The sequence below is a fragment of the Cebidichthys violaceus genome, unplaced genomic scaffold (assembly GCF_023349555.1).
Source record: "Cebidichthys violaceus isolate CVI_PGR_0920_01 unplaced genomic scaffold, fCebVio1.0.p SCAF_14, whole genome shotgun sequence".
NCBI classification, from domain to species: Eukaryota; Metazoa; Chordata; class Actinopteri; order Perciformes; family Stichaeidae; genus Cebidichthys; species Cebidichthys violaceus.
The window spans coordinates 5142531-5158429 of NW_027176307.1; the positions used below are offsets into that span (position 1 = coordinate 5142531).

Below are 15899 nucleotides of genomic sequence, written 5' to 3' on the forward strand. Positions count from 1 at the left end.
AATATATGGCAAGTCAAAATGTCAAATCCTCCCAAAATAACTGCCAATTATTTGTCTGTTAATCAAACTAATTGATTAGTCTGCTATTTGTTTCAGATCTACCCAAAGCATAATAATTTAAAAAACAGAAATTAGAATTTGGCGCATTTCAATCAACTGGTTTGGAGATATTGAACTAAATGTTTGCTACGTCAGAAATCATTTGGCAAAATCGTTTCAATGTCCAATTTAGTGCCTCAACTCTTTTTTTTGACGAAAGGCAAAAATCACCTCAAGCGACCATAAAACGTAATTGCGCAATTGAAGTCTTAATTAAATATAGCTGTTTCCATACAGCTTTTTTAACATGCATAAACAATACATGAATGGAAAACATAGCCTTCCAGCAGCTCAGTGGACATTATACTTAACTTGGTAGGCTTTTTTAACGTGATATATTCAGTCCATGCCAGAGCATCCTATTCTGACCCAAATTTTCTGTAATAGGAATTAAACTTCCTTAAACTTGATTTTCTGTTTTCTGCATCGAAACGACAGAGAGGTATTTTTTAGGCCTGCATGCTGAATGGAAAATATCTGTATGAGCTACAACTACCATCAACTATTTCTAAAGCCCAAGGGCATGCAGGAGGTTTTATTCCTCAACCAAACCTGTTTTAGCTCAAGAATCACTTGCCTACAGATCTTTTTTTGGGGGGGAGTGGGGTTGGATTGACATGTTTTCTCTCCAAACATTTTCTTAATGCGCTTAAAAGTCACACATAAAGTAGTGCTTTTCTTGCCATGTGAGGCAAAAGCACACTCGCAGCCTTCAGCGAGAAACGATCCCAGGCTGGCGTCCTCAGCTCTATGTTCTCCATCCAGGTGGCGGCGGGCATGGCCTACATCGAGAGGATGAACTACATCCACAGAGACCTGCGCTCCGCCAACATCCTGGTGGGAGACAACCAGGTGTGCAAGATTGCCGACTTCGGCCTGGCCAGGCTCATCGAGGACAACGAATATACGGCTCGGCAAGGTGGGGCTCCCCCCCCTCCCCCCCCAACACACACACACACACACACACACACACACACACACACACACACACACACACACAATGTTAAATGCACGTACAGAGTTTCTGTGCGTGAGCTACCGTTCACGCACATTCACGTACCGTGTGACTGCATGAGGTCATGGAGGAAAATTCTGTCAGCGGGAGAGAACGGCTAAATTTGCAACATGCCCACATCAAAATGAGTCAACAAATAGTCAGCTGTGAAGCAATCGGGTCCAGATGATTTGCTCATTGTAACAGTGAAACAGAAAGAAGACACTCCCTGCTCCAGAGAGACAAAGAGTTTAGAAGCCATGGCTGCTATAGTATTGACTCTTTGAAGCTGCCCAGAGTGTTTCTGCTTTGTTTAGTTAGGGGTGTTATTTGATTGGTGCATCCACCCTATTTTCAAGTTCCAAGGTTTCATTCATGACCTTTGGAAATAGGATTCCAATTCTCCGTGTGCACCTAACAGGATTTCTTTTAGGGCTTTTCAGCTACATCTCCTGGGCTTTTGTCAGGAGACGGAAGTTGCTCGGCCGTCATGACGACTCCGTTCGCCGATGAAGAAATGTTGTGGAGGTGGCCGTAGAGTTGAAGGTCCCATATTGTAAAAAGTGAGATGTGAAAATGCTGACAAATCAGAGCAGAACGGGGGTTTTTTCGGGAAGAGGGGCTTAAAGAGACATGAGCTTAAAAACAGAGTGTTTATACAGGTAAATTCAGACAGACGTTAATAGGAAAATAATGTGGTTTTTTTTACTTTAAATCATCTAAATATGTTTAAATAGAAAGCCAAAATGCAAGAATGAACCTGAAGATGTTTCAAGGGTTCTTATTTATTTAAATATCCTTCTCAAACACGCTCAGTTTGCTTTTCTAACCATCCATTCAGGAACCTGAGTTCCACAGCTTCACTCTTAAGAGATTTTTTTTCTTTCTTTCATCAGATTAAAAGCAAAAATTTAGATTAGATTTCAGAAGCTATTTGCATATTGGTTGAGTTTTTCCTTCTATATTAAAGAAGGAGTGTACTAGCTGGTTTATCCAAAGTTACCGACCCCACCTTCAGTATTAGTCGTCACCCAGTACACCATGAACGCCACTGAGCTTGAGGTCATAACAGCCGTTCCTGATGATGCAGTTTGTTTGTGCTCATAAAGACGCTGCCATCATTTTTGAGGATTTTTCTTCTCCTTTTGACATGCAAAATCATTTTTCCACACACATGTTTTCTTTAAAAAGTCAAACCTTTGTTATAGCTGGCAGATGCTGAAAGTTGTCATTCAGCCTAACATGACCCAAGGTGTAGCAGTGTTCTTAACGTCAAAACGTTTTCCCATCGTTTGAGTAGCTTGTTCCATTGAGTAGCTTATACGATCGCAAGTATATTTGGGATCCAGCAGTGGGTCAGATAGAACTGAAGAGGTAATAATACCCACAATACACCAGAGTGTAATGCTGATGCTCACGTGTGACATCTGTTTAATTTGTATGTCAACAAGTTCAGATGAAACATGACCTCGATCATTTTTGCTGACCGCGACATTGGGTTTACATGTGGGTTTGTTTACATAAGAATGTCACCAACATTTTACCAACATGATACCAGAATAAACAGCTTTTTCCCCACAATTATAACACTTTTATAATACAATTATAATACATTTAGGCAATTTGTTTGTGGTTTTGGTTGGGTGGTTTTATTTTTTTCTCATTCCAATTCCAATGTCTGAATATTCTTGACAATAGTCAGTGAGTTCATTGCTCTTTGAAGGGGTGAACGTGCATTATTATGCCATTGCATTTTCAGTAGCAAAAAATGTAAATGACAATATTATCGTTTAGCGCAATTATTTCAATAATAAAAAGACAATATGTCATCCAACAACGTTAGTCACGTTGACGGGCCTATACCTTACATAAATGTACACCGCTGATATCAGAGTGGCTCTCCTCAAATTCACGGATCATTTAGTTTGTTTGTGTTGTGAAACTTTATTGAAATATATAGGGAGACTCTCATAAGTCATGTGACTTCATCTGCGGAGGCTCTTTCTTCACCAACGCTTCTCTCATCTCTGCTCTCCTGCAGGCGCAAAGTTCCCCATCAAGTGGACGGCCCCGGAGGCTGCGCTGTACGGGAAGTTCACCATCAAGTCGGACGTGTGGTCGTTCGGCATCTTGCTGACGGAGCTGGTCACCAAGGGTCGGGTGCCTTACCCAGGTGAGTGGTGGAGGGCTGGGGTGGGTTAAACGGAGCAGAGGCTCGGCGCGAGCGTAGCGGGTCTCTCGTGTCGATCTGTTTTAAGGGGTCAGCACCTCCATCACCCCGTGCGTGTGTCTTCACCTCCAGGCATGAACAACCGCGAGGTGCTGGAGCAGGTGGAGCGGGGCTACAGGATGCCGTGCCCCCAGGACTGCCCTATCTCGCTGCACGAGCTGATGCTGCAGTGCTGGAAGAAGGACGCCGAGGAGCGGCCCACCTTCGAGTACCTGCAAGCCTTCCTGGAGGACTATTTCACGGCCACCGAGCCTCAGTACCAGCCCGGGGACAACCTCTAGACTCCCGCCCCCCCCCGCTGGGCTGGGAGCAGGACTGGCCGAATCGGCGCTGTTACAAAACTCTGGAGCCTTCCCAGCCAGGCCTTTTTTTATTTTAGGGATCTGTACAGCTTCCTCAAGCTCCAAAACCCCTAAAACACAACCCCCACCCCCCCCCCCCACCCCTCCCCCCCCTCAGCGAATGCCATAAGTGGGGAGGTTGAGGAGGTGGTGTACGACGGACCGGAGTTAAACAGGATCGTGATAATGCAATGTATTCAGTGTAAATAAGAAAGGCTCGTTTTAGTTTATTTGTTTGCTTTAAAAAAAATATTTTCTCCTGCTCAAAAATAATAAGGATAAAAATAATGAAGGCAAACAAAGAGAACCATTTCAGAAGCAGGCACAGTTAACCTGTACGTGTATTATACCGTAGCTCCTGTATTATTTTCTAGAGATCGGATCGGAAGCCTCCATATATATTTTTTTCTAATTTTCCATAATGTGTATAAAAAAAAGAAAAAAAAAAAGATCTACCCCAGATTATTGCTTTATTCTTTCTTTATTCTTTTCCGTTAGTAGTATTCCAGCAACTTGAGACGAGCATGACGCAGTCCTCCATCAGCCTTTCCCCCACAGAGCTTTCTCTGAGTGGTCAGGCTGCTGCTCTATGGCTCAAGGTTCTTTTACAAATTATATATGTCACATGTTTTTGTAAATTACAGCTGAGCGCATAAGGATTTTGAACATATCCCTCCCTCACTTATAGTTTTGAGAAAAAGTGTTGGTTTTTGTTGAACTTGAAGAGAGAAAGTTAATTTAAGAAGAGAGTATGTATGTCTTATTCGAGCGGTCCGTTCGTTGAGCGCCGACCTGCAGCTGATCCTGGACCAGCTCACTTCCTTCTTTTTTTTTTTTATCTTTTACTGATAAGGTTGTAGTCCATCAGTATTTGAGTCTTTTGTTTTTTACAGAGTATGTTTTTATTTAACCTTTTTAAGTGATCCCTTAAGAAGTCACAACTGTATGTTCAGAGGAAGCTTCGGGGCCAATTCATGTTGTGGATTAAATGTGGAAGATTTTAAGGGTTGAATTTCGCAAAGAAACCAGCTCAATATGAAAAAGGAGTGGAATGCAGCCCTCATCTGGTCTTAATGCAGACGGTTTCGTGGCCAATGGAAACATTTTTAGTACATTTTAGTCGTACAGCTAATTGTTTTTAAGTGTCGCTAACTTCCCTTCCTTATTGCTTTTCATTTCCATTTTTTAACATAAGTTGTTTCCTTAATTCAGTGACTTGGCGGTTGGAATTCAGAAAAGAACAATAAACATTTTACACTCTTTCCAAGACACTTCCTTTTCTGTGTGTGCGTGCGTGCGTGCGTGCGTGCGTGCGTGCGTGCGTGCGTGCGTGCGTGCTGTGAAATCTAGGCGAGTTAAGACTTTATAAAGGGGAATTCCGGCTATTTAGTAATGCACTTCCTGTCTCACAATGAAATTACAGGACATTACTTTTTGTATCTTTGAGCACAAACAGTGAATATTGTATCAAAGTACATTTGTAGTCCATATATTTTGCATCCTAAAAAAGACATTAATAATGCCAGACTCCCCTTAGTTGATACTGTACGTTTGTGGCGCATATTCCCTGATGAATTGGCACTTTCATAAAAATACCAAGACTGACTGACATGCAGTGAACCTGGGATTTTTGGGGCCCTTAGAGGTCAGGGGCACATCATCCATACTGTTTCCCATGCAGGACAGTATTGTGCAGCGTCATTGTTTCCCAACAGCTGGAAGATTTGCATTTGTCAATTACATTTTTTTTTTTATGGACCATTTGCCCCCTTTTGTAACCTTTTTAATTCCTCTAAAAATCTTTCTTTCATTCATGTAAGTTTGATTTTAGTTGCAGCTATCCAGTGGAAAAATACACTCAAACCTGTGTCCTTAGGAGAGGATCGATAAGGTGACGGCTTACTGGCTGGAAGCACTATAAAACTGATGAGTTTGACCTGTGCAACACAAATGACTGCTTTAACTTTACAGGAGTATAGAACATCCAAAAAAGATCAAACGATGTGTTGATTTTGTGTCGTTTTGTGCTATTTTGTACTTTATTTTTCGTTTGCATCATTGAGTATCTGAACACCAGCTGTCGGTCAGCCGGTGTGACTCCCTCCTCCTGAAGCTTTATAGCGGCAGCAGCTGGAGCTGTCTCACCCACCCCTCCTCATATCAGTGATGGTCTTGTCCTTGAGGAGACATAACTAAGCTGATATGACCCTCTGTTGAAGAAGTCCCTTCTGTGTGACATCTTCAGAGCAAACATAGAACACGGAGGATCTACAGACACCAGGTATGTCTCATTTTATACTTCTGACCTGTATCGGTCCAGATTAAACATTTGTATTAGCTTTCCTTAATTTCAAAAAAGGTTATCAATGTTAAGTACGCCTTAATAAAACAAGCATTAGACAGAGAGCTATAGGGTTCTGTGTGTGATCAACAGTGGATTAGTGTCGTTTTTCAGGTAGTTAGACTGAAAGAAGAAGAAAAAAAACTTCTTTGTACAGAACCCACCACTGCTTCCTTCTCTCCAGCGACTCCCTTGTGAGACCCACCCTAAAGCAGAGCGATCAGCTTTCATCCAGTGTTTACTGTTAGTCATCGGCTGAATGGCACAGTTTAACTGTGGAGCCGAATCAAGTTCTTTTTACTAGTTGAACCACAAAAAAAAGAGGTTACGTGCAAACAAATGAGCTAAAGAGGTGTGAATAATGGCATCTGATTTACAACCAAAAGTAAATAGAATACTAGTTATTGCTTAGATCCATATCCAAAGCTTAAGTAATGCATGTTGTTAATGTGTAGTGTTTTAGTAGGTTTCTTTTTCTCCCTGACATTACATTGTGCATTTTACTCATTTCTGTGATAATTGTAATCACAGCGTCGCATTCATGAAACTGACATTTATAATCATGTCACTTTCACCTAAATATGTTGTAAGTAGTTCAAAGTAATAAAAGCTCTAAAGCTCCGGTGCTTTAAAGCGTAAATAATCTCTAATCTGTGACATAGCTCCTCAGCAGTGTTTGTCTACTGTGACTCCTCTTCTCCTCCACCTCTCTAATGGCTTTATTGCAGGTATTAGCATGTGAGCTTTCGCCTGGCTGTGAATGAACTATGGAGGGAGCCGGCGTCACCTTCTTTGTCACCGTCCAGAAGATCTACTACCCGTTGCTTTGCCTCATGGGTATTCCAGGTTTGTGTCTTCTCCCCCATCTTGTTTGGTCTTTGACTGGACAACGCTTGCATCGTTTTAATCAGAAAAGTCATAAGTTTATATGTTATTAATGACATTATTGTTGTTAAAGCAATCCTCTTTTGCTCAATTTGTCCTGCGGGCAATAATCGGAAATGCCTCCTTCCCTTGCACACCCACAAAGCATCCTGGTCAATCACCATTTTTTTATTAATCACTAACATTAATGCAATAATTCTATATATTAAAGAATAGTCCCGTAATTTGGGATACACACTGGCTTTCAAACCCACATTCAGAGAATGAGGTTGTCAATTTCTGCATGTTCGTTGCAGATATAGATAGCCGAACTCTGACGAGTTAAAAATACACTTCCAGAAACAAACACTGTCCTAGTTACAGTTAGTATGTTTTTGACATGTATAACTGGAAATGTCACCTTATGGTTTTAGAAAGAGCTATATTTCAAACCCAAAAATGTCCTTTGATTTATACACTGAAACCGATTATTACTGATTTATTAAGCATTAAAATACTTTGTTGGCACTAGCCAAAATACTATTCATTAAAAATGAAATCAATGTCTATGTCTAAGGTGAAAGCGTCAGTCATAGTGACAAACCTGCAGAGAGATCGCCCAACTCTGCAAATCCCGTCAGGGCTTCATTCTGTTTTAGCATATTTGTTAGCTATGTGGCTAAGTTGCTAACCTAGCTAAGTGGTATTGTCAAAGAATACACATCATGGTTGGGCTTAAAATAAGAACGTAAACTAAGTAAAACGTAAACAACGTAAGTACGGAAAACAACGTAACTTCAAAATAGCTTAACTACACTTTGGAACACTAATACTGGTGTCAACCATATTTATAGTATGCCATCACGCTCCTGGATCATATTCTCTGAGCATCTAATAATGGCAAAAATGGGTTTACATTGTAGTTACTTGAAAGCCCGGTGCATCTCATACAGATGCTAAAGGGTGCCTTGTGCGTTGGTATCAGACGCCAAGGGGGCGTGACAAAGGGTCAGTATATTTTGACACCCTTGGAATGAGAACAGCTTTCAAATTATTTTGCTGATGCCCCAAAGTGGCCAGAATACAATTCATTTATAAAGTTAGTGGTATAAAGTACCACCTTGCGGCAAATGTATCCATCTGAGCGCTTGTGTTCCTGTCTTCCAGCCAACCTCTTCACATTCTACATGATCTGCTTCCGTAAATGCGGGATGTCCAACACAGCCATCATTTACCTGAGCTGTCTGGCCATAGTGGACACCTTCTACCTGGTGTGGGTGATCCTTGTTGACTTGACCCTCACCTTCTGGCTACTGCAGCCCTTCTGGCACTCCCATCCCTGGTGTGGCATCCTGGGATTCCTGCAGTATGGCTCGCTCTACAGCTCCTCCTGGATCGTGGTGGTGTTCACCATCGAGCGCTACCTCGTTCTTCGCAGCACGGCGGCCAAGCAGCACTTTTCCCAGGCCTGGGTCACTAAACTGACCTGTGTTGCAATCGTCCTGGTGTCGCATCTCGTCTCTGTGCCATTGGGCTGGATCAACACTGTCACACCGGTCAACCTCACCGTGCACGGGGAGAATATGACGCTGCCCAGGTGTCACTACCGCGATAAGGTGTACACTACAGTTATTGTGTGGATAACTACCTTCCTCTCGGGGGGAATCCCCATCGTGTTGGTCATCATCTTCAACTACCTCATCGGGCACCATCTGTGCCGTGCCACAAACCTGTTCACCAAGGAAGAGCGTCGCGTCATGCATGGAAGGAGCACCAGGGGAATGCTGAGGAGGACCATCCTGCTGCTGGGCACCGTCTCCGTGGCCTTCGTCGTCCTCAGCCTGCCCCGCTTTGTCACGTACTGCATCCTCAGGACCAAGTATAACGACGAGAACTTTGACAGGAATGACTACAGCATCCCCATCAATGTGGCCGGAGACTTGGCCAATATGCTGCAGAACCTCAACTCCACCACCAACTTCCTGCTCTACTGCATGGTCAGCCGCCGCTTCCGGCGGGAGCTCGTCCAGGTGGCAACGTGCAAGGGGAAGGCCCTCGAGCGGGGCTCAGTCCTCACCCACACCACCATGAAAGTCTTCTCAGTGGTAGATCATAAGGCCTCGCCATCCAGTGACCCTGTGACTGTGGTGCTAACCAATCTCAAACTGACAAAGTAGAAAGGATCTGGAAGAATGGACAAAGATCAGACTTTTACCTTTACGCATAAACGTTCATCCTTGAACATGGAAATTGTAGTTTGACAAAATAATCTTAGAGAATCTTAGATAAGATAAATTCCCCCCCAGATAAACACTGTAAGCTCCATCACCACCGTTTCTGTTGTTTGCGCTGTTCGTACTGTTAGCACTGTTAGCTACTAGCCGCCATCACCATATTGAGGGCAGTGTGGAGGCAATCCCACAATCACAGATATGCTCTGAATTTGGAATTTAGCACCTTTCATTTTTGTTTTTGTTTTTAGCCACCTAGAGTCATTAGGTGGTCAGTCAGTCATTCTTTTAGTCCAAACTGAAATATCTAAAAAACTTTTCGATGTGTTTCTATGAAATTTTGTACAGACGTTCATGGACCCCAGAGGATGAATCCTGATCATTCTGGTGGTCCAGCTGATGTCCAGTCACGTGACACGGTGTCCAACAACAACATTTTCACTCATCCCATAAAATACACGGATTGGCACAAATTTTGATACAGGCATTCATGGTTCCCAGATGATATACCTTCATGACTTTAACCCTTTAACTCTTTCTCTTGTGCCAGCATCGGGTGAATATTTTAATAAATCAAGTACTTGTTGGTTTGTGATGAAATAACTGCTGAACTAATCACAGCCTTCTGCTTTGCTTCGTGTTTAGTGTTGATTAGCATATGTTAGCATGCTAACATTGGGGGGAAATGGTACACATTATTTTCTGCTAAACATCTGCATGTTAGCATTTGTCATCAAATATACAAAATGAATGTGGGTGAAGAAAGCAACTGTAGTTGTTTTTTAGTCTTGCAAATGTCATCCAAAACTAATTAGCTTAATGGTTTGTTCCAGATGAAAATGTGTATACATATGAGCAGCGCTGCAGTGCAATTCATGTACATGTCAAGTCAATCGTGTACTTTGACAGATTTCAATGTGTTGCTTGAAGATTTACATGTCCTCTTTTATAAGGGCTGGATGTAAATCTGACCTGCCACCTCTCACAGTTACAGTTAAGCCTTGTCAGAAAGTCTACCTTGCTGAAGAAACAACTAGGCCAGTTGCAGTCTTTAATGCCTGGCATTATTTGCATAAATGGGTCACGAGGCCTCTCTGCTTTGCATAGTGGGAATATTTCCTGTTTCCCTCAGAACAGGTTTGTGCTGTGCCTGAGGGATAAGCAGACCTAAGAGAAGGTAGGTGTGGGACTATCGTGTTTTGCTTTATTCTCTATATGTAAATGTCTACGGAAAACATACTGAAAACTTTTCAGTTTTTTTTATCAAGGAGACATACTTGGCATACCTTTAGATCCGTGATTTTGACCTTTGTACTAGTTTGCAGCGATCGTGTTGATGTGTACCTACAGGTACATGTAGTGTGTCACACCTATTCAGTGGGGAAGAAACAGGAATGTGTAATACTACTCCTGAGAACTGTTTATACTTGATCATGTTCATTGTAACACTTTTCTATCCCATATTTACTCTGTAAGATTAATTTTCAGTTGTGATCATTGTTTTTGCTTCTTTGAATCTCTCAGTTGAAACTACACTTGTCCTCTAGCTTTGAACATGTAAGTGACTGTCTCTTTAAGTTGTCGTGCTCTGTTAAATTCCTTTAATGTTTTCATTTTCACTTCACCAGAGGCAACAGACACTGCTTCCTCTGTCAAAATGGACTCTTTTAAAGGTAAGAAAATACACCATCAGACTCGCTGCGGTCATAAATCTGTCTATCCGATCACAATGTCTTTCCGAGTGAACCAGTTTTTTTCTGTTCGCTCTTTTTCTCAGTACCGTGCCCTCATCAGAGGGTTCCTGTTGAGACGGATGAGAGCATGACATCCTCCAGTCTGGACTTGGCCTGGCCTCCTGCTTGCAAACAGTGTAGTGGACCTACAAGGACCAGCCTGCAGGAACCTGGCTTAGGACAAGCAGCACACAACGTCGGCCAGTGGAGACTCCCTGAGGGCCGGTACGTTGCCCCCCAACCTTGTATCATCACCCCTACATGTCAGGGACAGATGAACAGCCTCCTCCCTGCAGATGTTTGGCTTTGTGGTCTCAGAAAGCAGGCGCCGCTGTATGAACAGGATCCCATGGGTGACCATAGAGGCTTTGCTGGCCCTTCAGACTGGCCCCAGGGTCACTCTGTGGAGGAGACAGAACCCTTGGAGGCTCCTTTCTCTCTCCAGACTGAAGTTAACTACAACCGCTATGTCCCATCACAATGCCCAGCACCACGTATGAACGGTCAGTGTCAGTGTTGTATTATTATTGACACATTACACTGTAGGCGCCTGGTGTTAAGGCCTTTTTCACACCTTATTGTCTGTGTATTTTTTTTTAATCCGTAACCCCATAAAGCCTGTTTAAAACCTAAACCTTGCGTACTGGGTTTGATTCGTTTTATTATTTGACTTGTTGCGACAATTTGCAATATGAGACAAAACTGAATTAATTATGTGGATGCAACAGATGGTGCTAGTCCCAAATTCGGCTGATCCATAACTTTTTTTCTACCTCTGAGCTGCAGGAAATCCAGAAATAAATTTGTTTTTAATTTGTTCTTTGATTTTTTTTTTTTCTCCACAACCAACTGGCTCGAAATTGTCTCGCGACCCACTTGGGGACGGGAACTACTGGTTGAGAACCACCAGCCTAGAGCACTGTCTAATCTTTTGTACATACTTTGTTTTGTGACCATCCCAGATTCCAAACAGTTATGCAATCACCACAATCTACATTTAAATTCCCCAGGAAGTGAACCAGCTTATCAGAAGCCATTTTGGATGATGACGTTCTCAATACGAGTGCTCAAACAACTCTGACAATTTGGAAAAAAATGCAGGAAATTGAACCTGTCCTAAAACGTTTTGGAGTCGGTGTGTTGACATGTTTGACACAACATGAGGTCGTATTTGTTTTTAGACGAGCAAGAATTTAAACACTTGTGTTAACTTAAACACAGCAGATGAATCATATCTTTGACTATAAGATTTTACTGTTTGGTTGGTGGCTGACATGTCTGCTGATATTTCATATTTATGTAATTTTTCAATATTTCCAGAGTGGCTAGATTGATTTTTACCGTTCAAACTAAGATTTGAAACATCTTTATCTTTTAGAACTGCTGTGATAGTCCTCACCGATCTCTTACTATGAGGATCCTGGGGACATGAGGATGACCCATTTATGTAATAACTAGTGTCAGTAGTAGTAGTAGGTCGTTTTGGGATATTATACTATATTATTTTACAGATATTGAATATTATTGAATAACAAAACTAGGACAAACGATACAACCGCATGCCATGCACAGATCCGGTATTCACTACATCTGGGATGGATTTTTTTTAAAAGTGGCCTCTCCAACCCTGTTTCTGTTGAGTCTGCATGACCTCATTACTGCTGAATTGGAAACTTTTTTTCTTTTTTTTAATGTCTGCTTCTCCTCCTTATCTCTCTGCAGGCCCCAATCCAACACAGGGGAGTCATCTCAGACGGTGTGCGTGCTGCCCTCCAGCAAATCCGCCACGTCACAATAATAATAATTATCACTATAAGCGTGACTACCCAGCAGATCCATGCAACGAGTCTCACCGCTACCAACAGTCACGGTAGGAGGGTGATTCCTGTCCCGTTTTGTCATTACGATCTGATATTTTCAACGCCTTAATTTTTCACAGATGTCATGCATAAATCTCAACTTGTTTCTGATTATTCCCTCCCACAGGAATCCCCCCTACGATAGGCTGCTACTTAAAGATGGTCCAAATCCCCACTGTGGATCTGTGCCTAACCAGCGTGTGGGCCCTCCTAGAGAAGTGATGCACGAGGTCGGCGTGTACGGCTCCCTCCAGGCCGGTCCAGGGCCGAACACGAGGGAGATCAGGAAGACCATCAGCCTGTCTGAGGAGTATAGTAAGTCCCATCAGTGTCCCTGCATGAACCTGTGCTCTTCCTCTTAGGAAATGTAGTGACGACATAGATAAAGATGGTTTACTGACTTTTTTTGTCAACAGGGAATGTGTTCATCACATATTCAGTGGACACAGCAGCAGAAATCCTTCCTTTCACCAAATTTCTGACTGATCAGGGGTTCAAACCAGCGGTATGTTGCGCCATGTCTTTGTCACCTTTGACTCTCCGTGACGTTCCATACAAACACTCACACTAACACGTGTGTCTGCTGGCAGATTGACATCTTTGACAACCCGATCCGAAGAATGGGCATCAACAAATGGATGGACAGCTTTTTGAACGACGTAAGTCTAAACTGTCGAGTCGGAATCCGATTTGTAATATAAGTCTTCTGCAAAGGCCGACGGTGAGCTGTCGTTTCACAGAAATCGGTGCTCATCATCGTGGTCATCAGCCCCAAGTACAAGGAGGACGTGGAGGGAGACGGAGACGACGAGCATGGGCTGCACACCAAGTACATTCACAATCAGGTGAGAGCTCATGCAACTGTCAGGGCAGCTGCCAGCAACTGAGGACTGTGGGAAATATCACCCTCTGGTGGCAAGTTTGTGTCATTAAACGCCCTCCTCCCAAATGGTAATAGAGACGGGGCATGTGACAGGGCATTTTATTTGCCAGCTCCAATCACTGACCCCACAGTCCCACAGTGTTAGTGTGTCACAGGTGCTGAGGCAACCTGGCCCAGCAGCTCAATGATGCTTACTGCAACTCTCTGTGAAGCCTGTTGTGTATTTTTTTTAAATGCATTATATTTAAGAAAGAAAAAAGAAAAGAAAAAAAGGCTCCGTCGGGAAATTCTGTTCTGTTGTGTGTCCATGTGAGTGTGTTTGTGCATCTCGGTGTCCGTCTGTCCACAGCTAATCTCACATGCTGCTGGACCCATCGGCCGAATATCTTTTGTGTGCATTTCTGACTGTGTGCTCAAGGAGCACCCATGGGTGAAGCGATTCACACTTTTTTTTTTTTTTTTTAAGTTTTTTTATTGACTGTTTTATACGGTAATTAACCGCTGACTCCTCGCTGCTCCTAACCCAGCCGGTAAGCTTATGGAGAACTATAAGCATTGATAATCATGTGTTCCTGTCGGTACAGATCCAAAATGAGTACATCCAACAAGGCTGCCTGAACTTCAGATTGGTACCCGTGCTGTTTCCCAACGCATCCAAGGCAAGTAACAAGCAACGAACGGCAAACACACTGAAAGGGTCGGCTCGCCCAAGTCACAAAAAAAGAAAGCACAGACCACATGAGGGCCTTTTTCACAGTTTTGACAAGTCACAGTAGGAAAATTATTCCATTAAAGCCTAGGAATTGTAGCAGTAGACGGGCCTTTTAATGTAGGAAAGACACAGGTGTTACTAATAACTTTACCAATGGCTCTGTGCTATTCAAGTGCCCCAGTCACGCTGCATTCATGTAGCATTATGTAGACGACAAACCAGATGTCATTTTAGTGGACGAGAGCGGGAGGGTAAAATTAGGTGAGGGAAGCTAAGCATTGTCGTCCAAATGAAAAACTTTGTGCCGTCCTCTGCGACGAGGAGAAAGTTGTTGAAGTTTGCATTAGAATATCAAGAGAAAGCTGCATTTTTATATAGCTATATGCATTTCTGGAATAATTACATAAAATGGTAGACACAAATTAATGTTTTATTCCATCAGCATAGCAACATATCATCCTGCGTGTCTCGCCTTGCCGCGCTTGTAGCGCTCTATCCGCTGACCCCCGGTGCTGTCCGTCTGTGTTTGCAGGGACATGTCCCCAACTGGCTCCAGAACACCAGGATCTACCGCTGGCCCCAAGACACCCAGGACCTGCTGCTGCGCCTGCTCAGGGAGGAGCGCTACATCATCCCACAGCGGGGGGCTGACCTCACCCTCACCGTCCGTCCCCTCTGAAAAACTCTGAAAAAAGAACAGACACATTTTTAAAAGAACATTGTTCATTCTGTCAGAGCCGCTTTGTCTCATATGCCTCAAGGAGGCAGTTTAGTTCTGAAGTGTTTTCCTTTTGTCGCTTGTTGCCGTTTCGTTTTGATTCATGATTTATTTGAACAGTGTTTCTAATCCCAGTACATACTCTGAATACCAATCAATCCTCTTCTTTGAGGATAAAATCTGAAATTCGATAGAAAAGTTTGATTTGGGGCAGCAGGACATTGCATTATTAACATATCACTATACAAAGTTCCCTATTTATTTCCAGCGTCTCTGTGGGTTTGACACTGTGAGCAATCCTGTTCACATTCCACGCAGTCATTCAGCCCACACTGTTAATATGAAAGTATTAATTGGTGCAGCTTTGAAGAGAGACAACTTTAATTAGAGCGACCATGAAATGGAAGTTGTAAATGCTAAAAGCAGAAGACAAATGTATCGTGAAATTAAATGTAATAAGAAAAACATTCTGTGTTATTTTTTTGTTGAAATTCGTATTAGGCTACATCCTGACAGCAATTAGTTAAATCAAATGCTCTGACAAAACAAGAGAAAAAAACCTTTCTCAACAGATCTAGCGACTTTTGGAGCTAGTGCTGCCAGCTGCTTTCCTTGGAAAAGAGTTAGCAACATTGGGCTGGCTTTTTTTTTGGTGGTGTACGTTCAGAAGCTAGCTCACTCTTGCTTGTTTCTAAAGATTACCAACCCTAGCTTTAATTTTGCAATGCCGCTTTAAAATGTAATTTTAAAAACACCATTACAGACTTATTGATTTTATTATCTTAATGTTTTATTATTTAGAATACAGTATGATAATATGATAAAATAAAATGCATAATTTATATTCACTTTTTTATTTTTTATTGTTGAAAAGATCATAATAAACACTGTAAA

The 15899-nt window shown here is 42.5% G+C and overlaps 3 protein-coding genes across 7 annotated transcripts in view; all 3 read left to right on the forward strand.

Annotated features, from left to right (window-relative positions):
- The window catches only part of fynb (FYN proto-oncogene, Src family tyrosine kinase b), a 59376-nt gene extending 54450 nt beyond the window's left edge, over positions 1-4926 (forward strand). For all 5 annotated transcript variants that reach the window (XM_068708572.1, XM_068708571.1, XM_068708574.1 and 2 more), the window contains 3 exons: positions 865-1018; positions 3135-3266; positions 3396-4926. In XM_068708572.1, coding sequence (XP_068564673.1) covers positions 865-1018; positions 3135-3266; positions 3396-3604 — 495 coding nt within the window. In that variant the 3' untranslated portion in view covers positions 3605-4926. The remainder of the gene's footprint in view (positions 1-864; positions 1019-3134; positions 3267-3395) is intronic.
- Positions 4927-6772: 1846 nt separating this feature from the next.
- On the forward strand, positions 6773-9046 carry LOC137871397 (probable G-protein coupled receptor 139). Its single transcript, XM_068709211.1, has 2 exons — positions 6773-6851; positions 8037-9046. Exons 1-2 carry the CDS (start codon positions 6773-6775, stop codon positions 9044-9046), a joined length of 1089 nt encoding a protein of 362 aa, XP_068565312.1.
- Positions 9047-10190: 1144 nt separating this feature from the next.
- On the forward strand, positions 10191-15556 carry traf3ip2a (TRAF3 interacting protein 2a). The gene is made up of 10 exons (XM_068708580.1): positions 10191-10277; positions 10729-10773; positions 10878-11336; positions 12556-12703; positions 12820-13007; positions 13109-13197; positions 13283-13351; positions 13433-13537; positions 14160-14234; positions 14820-15556. Exons 2-10 carry the CDS (start codon positions 10758-10760, stop codon positions 14964-14966), a joined length of 1296 nt encoding a protein of 431 aa, XP_068564681.1. The 5' UTR covers positions 10191-10277; positions 10729-10757; the 3' UTR covers positions 14967-15556.
- Positions 15557-15899: the final 343 nt, after the last annotated feature.

Excerpts from the sequence above, each read along its gene's own strand:
- LOC137871397 (XM_068709211.1), top strand. The coding sequence starts at position 6,773 with ATGGAGGGAGCCGGCGTCACCTTCTTTGTCACCGTCCAGAAGATCTAC. Across the intron at positions 6,852-8,036 it reads TTGCCTCATGGGTATTCCAG|CCAACCTCTTCACATTCTAC; the intron begins GTTTGTGTCTTC and ends CCTGTCTTCCAG.
- traf3ip2a (XM_068708580.1), top strand. Across the intron at positions 11,337-12,555 it reads CCCAGCACCACGTATGAACG|GCCCCAATCCAACACAGGGG; the intron begins GTCAGTGTCAGT and ends ATCTCTCTGCAG. Across the intron at positions 14,235-14,819 it reads TGTTTCCCAACGCATCCAAG|GGACATGTCCCCAACTGGCT; the intron begins GCAAGTAACAAG and ends CTGTGTTTGCAG.